The sequence below is a fragment of the Rhinichthys klamathensis genome, unplaced genomic scaffold (genome assembly GCF_029890125.1).
Source record: "Rhinichthys klamathensis goyatoka isolate OS25496 unplaced genomic scaffold, OSU_Roscu_1.1 h1tg000504l_1, whole genome shotgun sequence".
Lineage (NCBI taxonomy): Eukaryota > Metazoa > Chordata > Actinopteri > Cypriniformes > Leuciscidae > Rhinichthys > Rhinichthys klamathensis.
Window position 1 is genome coordinate 387501 of NW_026606985.1, and position 10625 is coordinate 398125.

General features: G+C 50.3%; 1 protein-coding gene across 2 annotated transcripts in view; it reads right to left on the reverse strand.

Annotated features, from left to right (window-relative positions):
- fbxo42 (F-box protein 42) overlaps positions 1 to 7194 on the reverse strand; it is a 13083-nt gene extending 5889 nt beyond the window's left edge. The window contains exons 1-4 of one of the 2 annotated variants that reach the window (XM_056237937.1): positions 7045 to 7194; positions 4443 to 4694; positions 694 to 810; positions 1 to 93 (exon numbers count right to left, since the gene is read on the reverse strand). The exon at positions 1 to 93 is cut by the window's left edge and continues 42 nt beyond it. In XM_056237937.1, the coding sequence (XP_056093912.1) occupies positions 1 to 93; positions 694 to 810; positions 4443 to 4694; positions 7045 to 7156 (574 nt within the window). In that variant the 5' untranslated portion in view covers positions 7157 to 7194. The remainder of the gene's footprint in view (positions 94 to 693; positions 811 to 4442; positions 4695 to 7044) is intronic. The other variant, XM_056237938.1, reaches the window with a different exon arrangement.
- Between the last annotated feature and the right edge of the window lie 3431 nt (positions 7195 to 10625).

Below are 10625 nucleotides of genomic sequence, written 5' to 3' on the forward strand. Positions count from 1 at the left end.
GGCGCCACAGGTCGTTGAAGGCCGCGTTACAGCTACTCTGAGTGCAGCCGCCGAACACGTACATCGACTGGTTACTGTCGTAATAACACGCGCCTGCAACACAACACCTGGGCTTCAGTCGCAACACTCTGAGAGATGGCAGACGGAGGTGTGAACTTCCTCTTTCACAACAACATTCATGCCCACGGTTTAACTCTCATTAACATCAGTGAGTGATTCATTAGAAGGATTCAAACTAAAAACTTGCAATTAGTTGAGAAAGAACTGGTTCAAAAGAATTGATTCTGATTGTGTGTGTGTGTGTGTGTGTCTGTCTGTCTGTGTGTGTGTGTCTGTCTGTGTTTGTGTGTGTGTGTGTTTGAGTCTGTCTGTGTGTGTGTGTGTCTGTCTGTGTGTGTGTTTGATTCTGTCTGTCTGTCTGTGTGTGTGTGTGTGTGTTTGAGTCTGTCTGTGTGTGTGTGTGTCTGTCTGTGTGTGTGTTTGATTCTGTCTGTCTGTCTGTGTGTGTGTGTTTGTTTTTGTGATTTATGAGGACAGAAGTGTGTATGATGTCATGGCTATTACACTGTATGTATATATTTCAAATGGCTTTAAATACTAAACAGTGTTTTATTAAAAATGCATAAAGTTTGTGATGGGTAGGTTTAGGGGTAGGGTACGTGTGTGTGTGTGTGTGTGTGAGCAGTTACTGACTGTGTGAGAAGCGCTGTGTTATGGGCGTTCCAGGATACGGATAAGTGCGACTCTCCCACTGGATGTTTCCCTCCTGAACGGCCCGCAGGAAACCATGATAACACTGATACGCCACACCTGAGACACACACACACACACACACACACACACACACACGTGAGATTTCACATTCACAGCTGACGAGTCTGACTGACCGTTAAACTCGTCTCACATCTCAGTGTCACATGACCATCAGCACACACTATAAACTATAATAAACATTAGAACTATGATGAGAACTGTAACTTGTAAAAGAGATTGTAATCTTAAAATAAAAAAATTAAATAAATATAACGACAACTAAACTGACAAATATTACGATAACTATAATGATAATTATTTTTAAAAAATAACGATAACTATAATGGTAACTACAACAATAATGATAAATACAACTATAATACCTATATCTACAATAACTGTAACGGCAATACAACCATAACTGCAATAGTAACTGCAATAATAACTGTACTGATAACTATAACAATATTGATATTTTTCTGCAGTTTTGTCGTCTGTCGCTTTAAACGCTCAAGCTCTTTAAAGCAGGATGGATTCTGATTGGCTGTCAATGTTTTTATCGTTCATCAGCTGGAAAAGTCGTTCCTCTGTGCCGTTATCGCAGTGGACTCTTGTGCTGCGCTCACACCAAACGCAAATAGAGCGTCAAGTTCGCGTCTAGTTGGACGCTTGAACATTTTGAATCCATTCGCACGTCCAGAGCGAAATTGACGCGCGTAAAAAGCAAGCGTTTGAAGCGAAATTGACTCGCGAATGAGGCGAAATCCGCTTCTTGTGGGAGGGGCCGGTGCTGGACGGTTCTGGCTGATATCGAGCGTTCCTCGAGAGAGTCACCGCTCTGGAGAGCAGAACAGCGGCACAGGGGTCTGATGACCTGCTGTCCCGCGCCGGCTGATGACCTGCTGTCCCGCGCCGGCTGATGACCTGCTGTCCCGTGCCGGCTGATGACCTGCTGTCCCGCGCCGGCTGATGACCTGCTGTCCCGCGCCGACTGATGACCTGCTGTCCCGCGCCGACTGATGACCTGCTGTCCCGCGCCGGCTGATGACCTGCTGTCCCGCGCCGGCTGATGACCTGCTGTCCCGCGCCGGCTGATGACCTGCTGTCCCGCGCCGACTGATGACCTGCTGTCCCGCGCCGGCTGATGACCTGCTGTCCCGCGCCGACTGATGACCTGCTGTCCCGCGCCGGCTGATGACCTGCTGTCCCGCGCCGAATGATGACCCTCTGTCCCGCGCCGGCTGATGACCTGCTGTCCCGCGCCGGCTGATGACCTGCTGTCCCGCGCCGGCTGATGACCCGCTGTCCCGCGCCAACTGATGACCTGCTGTCCCGCGCCGGCTGATGACCCGCTGTCCCGCGCCGGCTGATGACCTGCTGTCCCGCGCCGAATGATGACCCTCTGTCCCGCGCCGGCTGATGACCTGCTGTCCCGCGCCGACTGATGACCTGCTGTCCCGCGCCGGCTGATGACCCGCTGTCCCGCGCCAACTGATGACCTGCTGTCCCGCGCCGGCTGATGACCCGCTGTCCCGCGCCGGCTGATGACCTGCTGTCCCGCGCCGACTGATGACCTGCTGTCCCGCGCCGACTGATGACCTGCTGTCCCGCGCCGGCTGATGACCCGCTGTCCCGCGCCGACTGATGACCTGCTGTCCCGCGCCGACTGATGACCTGCTGTCCCGCGCCGACTGATGACCTGCTGTCCCGCGCCGACTGATGACCCGCTGTCCCGCGCCGACTGATGACCCGCTGTCCCGCGCCAACTGATGACCCGCTGTCCCGCGCCGGCTGATGACCCGCTGTCCCGCGCCGACTGATGACCCGCTGTCCCGCGCCGACTGATGACCCGCTGTCCCGCGCCGACTGATGACCCGCTGTCCCGCGCCGACTGATGACCTGCTGTCCCGCGCCGGCTGATGACCCGCTGTCCCGCGCCGACTGATGACCCGCTGTCCCGCGCCGACTGATGACCTGCTGTCCCGCGCCGACTGATGACCTGCTGTCCCGCGCCGACTGATGACCTGCTGTCCCGCGCCGACTGATGACCCGCTGTCCCGCGCCGACTGATGACCCGCTGTCCCGCGCCGGCTGATGACCTGCTGTCCCGCGCCGACTGATGACCCGCTGTCCCGCGCCGACTGATGACCCGCTGTCCCGCGCCGACTGATGACCCGCTGTCCCGCGCCGACTGATGACCTGCTGTCCCGCGCCGACTGATGACGTGCTGTCCCGTGCCGACTGATGACCTGCTGTCCCGCGCCGGCTGATGACCTGCTGTCCCGCGCCGGCTGATGACCCGCTGTCCCGCGCCGACTGATGACCCGCTGTCCCGCGCCGACTGATGACCTGCTGTCCCGCGCCGACTGATGACCTGCTGTCCCGCGCCGACTGATGACCCGCTGTCCCGCGCCGACTGATGACCCGCTGTCCCGCGCCGACTGATGACCCGCTGTCCCGCGCCGACTGATGACCTGCTGTCCCGCGCCGACTGATGACGTGCTGTCCCGTGCCGACTGATGACCTGCTGTCCCGCGCCGGCTGATGACCTGCTGTCCCGCGCCGGCTGATGACCTGCTGTCCCGCGCCGGCTGATGACCTGCTGTCCCGCGCCGGCTGATGACCTGCTGTCCCGCGCCGGCTGATGACCTGCTGTCCCGCGCCGACTGATGACCTGCTGTCCCGCGCCGGCTGATGACCTGCTGTCCCGCGCCGGCTGATGACCTGCTGTCCCGCGCCGACTGATGACCTGCTGTCCCGCGCCGGCTGATGACCTGCTGTCCCGCGGCGGCTGATGACCTGCTGTCCCGCGCCGGCTGATGACCTGCTGTCCCGCGCCGACTGATGACCTGCTGTCCCGCGCCGGCTGATGACCTGCTGTCCCGCGCCGGCTGATGACCTGCTGTCCCGCAGCGCAGCGAGGATCACCCTCGCCCTCACCCACCTAATCTGTCATTTATTTTTGTTTTGATGATGAATTGAGCCAGCCTCCAAAAGTGATTAACCTGTCCTGTGATTTTCTCTCTCACACAACAGATCCAGACACGAATTATGTTCTTATGCACTAAAGTATGTTGGTTGTCTTTACATTAGAATAATAATGTTTCATATAATCTAGAGTAGATGCGGAAAAAATAGCATTCAATACAAAATGAATATGTCTCATATAATGAAATCAAGTTTTTATGTGATAAAATATTTGCTTTGTAGTGCATTAGAACCACACCAGGCACTGTCCCCGTTTATCCCGTCACTTCACCACGTGACCGCAGCAAGCAGGCTCCTGATTGGTCAACGCGGCGCGAACAGACGCCAAAGTTCAGATTTTTCAATTTGGGATTTGGTAAATGGTAAATGGACTGCATTTATATAGCGCTTTCACAGACCCAATGGCCACCAAAGCGCTTTACAGTTTGCCTCACATTCACCCATTGCGTCAAATGCGTGAATGCACCAAATAAAATCATTCGCGCGTAACGCGCCAGACGCTCAATTCGAGTCATGAGGTGAATTCGCGTCTACCGCGCCGCACTAAACGCCTCATTCGCGCCACAGGACTCTAGACGCGCGTAAACGCGTCTTTACATTGACTTAACATTGAAATCACTCGCGCCCAGACGCTCTATTCGCGTTTGGTGTGAACGCACCATTAGAGTTAGAGCGATTATTGAATGGTGTGTCCGACTGACCTTTGATGAGGCGGTACCACTGTTTGCACACGAGCGCCGCCATCTTGTGCTCCTGATAGGGCGACAGGAACGAGAGGATGAACTCCAGCACCTCCTCCGGGAGCTCACCCATGCTGTGAGTGCTGGCCCCGCCCCCTGATGCCGGAGCCCCGCCCCCTGGCGCCGGAGCCCCGCCCTCCTCAGTGTCCATGGCAACCAGGCAGCCGTCTTCCCCGTCTGAGCCGCGAGACATGACGCCGTCTGAACGTCTGTCTGCACACACACACATCTGAGGTCATGTGACCCGGAAACAAATCGCGCACTTGTGCACTATTCTACGTCGTTTTGTAGTGTAAATAGTGCTTTTACACTGAAAACTCTGAAAAGAAAAGGTGCACTTTAAGTATGATGCGCTGATTTAACTGAATAAACGAAGTGTGGAACGTTGGACACTTCATGCACTCGACTGGCGCAGCTTTCATTACGTAGCGGAGGGGGAGGGGCTTTGAAGAGACAAAATAAATGTATATAGTTCATACACTACACGGTTGAGTACATAGTGTATAGTGCCCACTGATCTATATAATGACTGGATAGCTCATGACGTTCTAAACTGCCACCAGGCAGTGAAGCCACCGGAAGTGTTCGAGCGGCCATCTTACGATTCCCTACCAGCAGAGGGCTCCATTGGCCGTTATACAGAGATAGGTCGCTCCGACGGCACTTTTAAGATGACCCGCTGCGCATCAACAAGTGTAAAACGAAGATTACAAAAGGATCTTGAAAAACTGCTCACAGGTTGTACTTTAAGCCCATATATAGTAATTTATATGCACAATTGTCGCTATTTCCGTGTTGTTTAAAAAAATTATAGCCTACTATGCATTCTTTCACAGACGTATTCAAGTTTAAACCCAATAAACGTATTATTCAATGCATTACTTATAAATTTTATTAAATGCATATAGGCCTATTTAATATTTTCATGTCAATCCGTGTTCAGTTTGACCACGAACCATGCGCTGTCACTTTAATTCAGCGTCTGCAGCACAAACGATCTCTGCACGCACCGCACAGGACGGGCATCCGTGTGCAGTGAAAGCTCCAACCTGTTGACATGGGTATGGTAAAAAATATGCACTGCAAACGGAGTAGGCCTATGTGTAAACCCCTTATTTACACTGCACACATCTGCGGCGCATTATGGCTCCGACAATGTTTTATTCCTACCTTCACGCGGTGTCAACTCACACCGGGAGCATTTCCACGTGATTTGCCGATTTGTGGGCGCGATCAGCTCCGGTAGCCGTGTCGCAGCTGTAAACGCGCCACAGACGTGTGCAGTGTAAATAAGGGGTAAATAAGAGGTGTACATTAACCCATACAATTTGTATTATGCATTTCCTGGACATGTTCTTGCTAACTAATCAAATACTTGAACAGACTACTGATCTATCTGTAAAACACAATCAGAAAGAGCTAAATTTTAAGTTCACAATTCACATATACTTAATTTTTAGTAAGCAGGAATAATTTCCCACTTTAAACAAATACCCATTTAAATGCTTAGGATGTTTGCATTGTAAGACTGTTCAGGGAGACTTTAGATTTAAAGACGGTGTCTCGTTATGCAATGTTTTCTCAGTCAAATCATACAATTTCCTATTGATTCAATAGAACGCGTGAGCTCACTAGGGAATCACAATATGGCGGCGCGGTGGCTTCACTGTTTATGACGTCATGAGCTATCCAGTCATTCTATATAGATCAGTGATAGTGCCTCATTTGGGACACAGCTACACACATCTGAGGTCATGTGACCCAGACACACACAAACATCTGAGGTCATGTGACCCGGACACACACAAACATCTGAGCTCATGTGACCCGGAAACAGACCGCGAACCATTTAAAACACTGGCGCTCAAGATGTGATGTCATTTATGCTAATTCCCCAATCACATACATTAGTAATCATCATACATTAGGTGTCATTCCATTTCATTCATCCTGCGAAAACCGGTTTGATATTGCGTTACCATGGAAACGGCAGTTTAAATCTTACATTTTTTGTGATATCAACTTCAAATTCCGTCAGACCGAAGCCTTTGATTTTCTAGCGTTTCCAAAGTTCAAATTATTTCATACAATATACATCTTGTGTAAAATAAACATGTTTGGTTCAGTAAACTTAGACTTCTATAACTTTTTGACACTTTCGGGGTTTTTTTTTTACTCTTAAAGTGTCTCTTTAAGACTTACACTAATTTCAGTTCAGAGGGAGGTGACAGTAAACGGGTTAAATTCAACTTCATGTCAAAGTCGTTCATAAGAAGAAAGTGGCTTTAACACTGGACGCGTTCTTGCAGCACACCAGCTGAAGCTCCGTCAGTGAGCGTCGACGCCCGCGTTATCTCTCTAACAGACGCTCACGCTCCTCATCTTCAGCACAGTGCTATACCTCACACATGGACTCCAGAACTGCCTCAGGCGTGTTTACTAGAGTAAAAGCAGGGTATTTGCAGCTGCTGCTTCATTAGCTGAGCGCTAACAGCCGGCTGGTGCTCGTGTAACGCGGCTGATGACGCTGCGGGCGTCGCGAGGCTGACGCGCGAGGCTTTACCTGTGTGCGTGACGCTCGGTGTGTCTCTCGCCCGCGCGCTGCTTCTGTTTTTCTGTTGTTGTTTGTGTTTCTCTTTATCAGCTGCTCTCTTGAACCTCCTCACTCCAAACATCCGCCATCTTCCCTCCGCACGGGAGCGCGCACGCACACACGTCACGCGTCTCAGAGCGTGCACGCGCGCGCGTCGGGGGGAGACGTTACGTTCGGGCGCGCACGCTGTTTCTCTGAAATAAGTACATAATTTATGTTTAGACTATTTAATTTGTTTAAGGCTTGATTTTTGAGCATTTGTAAGTAATAACTGTATGAAATACTGTCAATTACAATTACATACGTCATAGTGTGATAATAAAATGATCCAGTTTTTGTTTGTTTTATAAAAAAAAAAAAACATTTCTTTGCCCAAAGTGTATGTTGTATTGTTTTGTTCTTTAAAGCATAAACAATTAAAAAAGTTTTCCTTTGGAAAATGATCTGCAATATATCCTCAAGTGTATAAAATATATTTTTACAAAAAACATGATTTTATTTTGCGTCTAGGGTCTTGAGAACTCGACCGCTCGCACACTGTAGCAAAATGATCAACATTTTTAATGTCATTTTTTATACTCTAATGTTAAAGCGGTGGTTGATTATGATTTCACTTGTCTAGCTGTAGTTTGTGTGTAATGTTGCTGTTTGAGCATAAACAGCAAAGTTAAGCAAACGGAGAGATTTGCTTTTACAGAAATGGCTTTTTAAGGACTACAACAAACGGCTGGTAGAACTACACGAGCTTCCTCCCGGTTAGTGACATCACCAACCCTGTTATTTGCATAACCCCCGCCCCCGGAACACAGAATATTAATAAATAATAATATTAAATGCTGACCAATACTTAATTATATTACTTTTTTTTATATAGGCTACTAAAATTGATATAATTTAATAAAACAAGCAAATGTAATTTGTTAAATGCAGTGAAACATCTCAATTGTCAGTCAAGCAATGAATTAATGCATACATTAAATAATTATATTTTATATACTGACAACAATAAGAAACATGAATAAATGAGTAAAAGAACAAATAAAAGTAACCATCACAATAAACAAATGCATATACAATTCAACAACACATGAAACAAATCTTTATTCAAACTACAAGCATGTATTTACAGGCGCTGAACCCCACATCTACTGCCGTCTCAACACAGCGGTTCCCATTCTGCGGCTTTACTCTGATGAAGTCACCAGAGGTGACCGTGCCTTCGTGCCGGAGCTTGTGCTGCGCTTCACAATCTGAGGCGATAAGGGCAGATGGAGAGATGGAGGGACTCATGAGGGCAGATGGAGAGATGGAGGGACTCATGAGGGCAGATGGAGAGATGGAGGGACTCATAAGGGCAGATGGAGAGACTCATAAGGGCAGATGGAGTGATGGAGGGACTCATAAGGGCAGATGGAGGGACTCATGAGGGCAGATGGAGAGATGGAGAGACTCATAAGGGCAGATGGAGAGATGGAGGGACTCATAAGGGCAGATGGAGTGATGGAGGGACTCATAAGGGCAGATGGAGTGATGGAGGGACTCATATGGAGAGATGGAGGGACTCATGAGGGCAGATGGAGAGATGGAGAGACTCATAAGGGCAGATGGAGAGATGGAGGGACTCATAAGGGCAGATGGAGTGATGGAGGGACTCATAAGGGCAGATGGAGAGATGGAGGGACTCATGAGGGCAGATGGAGTGATGGAGGGACTCATAAGGGCAGATGGAGTGATGGAGGGACTCATAAGGGCAGATGGAGTGATGGAGGGACTCATATGGAGAGATGGAGGGACTCATAAGGGCAGATGGAGAGATGGAGGGACTCATAAGGGCAGATGGAGAGATGGAGGGACTCATAAGGGCAGATGGAGTGATGGAGGGACTCATATGGAGAGATGGAGGGACTCATAAGGGCAGATGGAGAGATGGAGGGACTCATAAGGGCAGATGGAGAGATGGAGGGACTCATAAGGGCAGATGGAGAGATGGAGGGACTCATAAGGGCAGATGGAGTGATGGAGGGACTCATATGGAGAGATGGAGGGACTCATAAGGGCAGATGGAGAGATGGAGGGACTCATAAGGGCAGATGGAGAGATGGAGGGACTCATAAGGGCAGATGGAGTGATGGAGGGACTCATATGGAGAGATGGAGGGACTCATGAGGGCAGATGGAGAGATGGAGGGACTCATAAGGGCAGATGGAGAGATGGAGGGACTCATAAGGGCAGATGGAGAGATGGAGGGACTCATAAGGGCAGATGGAGTGATGGAGGGACTCATATGGAGAGATGGAGGGACTCATAAGGGCAGATGGAGAGATGGAGGGACTCATAAGGGCAGATGGAGAGATGGAGGGACTCATAAGGGCAGATGGAGTGATGGAGGGACTCATAAGGGCAGATGGAGAGATGGAGGGACTCATGAGGGCAGATGGAGTGATGGAGGGACTCATAAGGGCAGATGGAGTGATGGAGGGACTCATAAGGGCAGATGGAGAGATGGAGGGACTCATATGGAGAGATGGAGGGACTCATAAGGGCAGATGGAGAGATGGAGGGACTCATAAGGGCAGATGGAGAGATGGAGGGACTCATAAGGGCAGATGGAGTGATGGAGGGACTCATAAGGGCAGATGGAGTGATGGAGGGACTCATAAGGGCAGATGGAGAGATGGAGGGACTCATGAGGGCAGATGGAGTGATGGAGGGACTCATAAGGGCAGATGGAGTGATGGAGGGACTCATATGGAGAGATGGAGGGACTCATAAGGGCAGATGGAGAGATGGAGGGACTCATAAGGGCAGATGGAGAGATGGAGGGACTCATAAGGGCAGATGGAGTGATGGAGGGACTCATAAGGGCAGATGGAGAGATGGAGGGACTCATAAGGGCAGATGGAGAGATGGAGGGACTCATAAGGGCAGATGGAGAGATGGAGGGACTCATAAGGGCAGATGGAGAGATGGAGGGACTCATGAGGGCAGATGGAGAGATGGAGGGACTCATGAGGGCAGATGGAGAGATGGAGGGACTCATAAGGGCAGATGGAGAGATGGAGGGACTCATAAGGGCAGATGGAGAGATGGAGGGACTCATAAGGGCAGATGGAGAGATTGAGGGACTCATGAGGGCAGATGGAGAGATGGAGGGACTCATAAGGGCAGATGGAGAGATGGAGGGACTCATAAGGGCAGATGGAGTGATGGAGGGACTCATATGGAGAGATGGAGGGACTCATAAGGGCAGATGGAGAGATGGAGGGACTCATAAGGGCAGATGGAGAGATGGAGGGACTCATAAGGGCAGATGGAGAGATGGAGGGACTCATGAGGGCAGATGGAGTGATGGAGGGACTCATAAGGGCAGATGGAGTGATGGAGGGACTCATATGGAGAGATGGAGGGACTCATAAGGGCAGATGGAGAGATGGAGGGACTCATAAGGGCAGATGGAGAGATGGAGGGACTCATAAGGGCAGATGGAGTGATGGAGGGACTCACATGGAAAGATGGAGGGACTCATAAGGGCAGATGGAGAGATGGAGGGA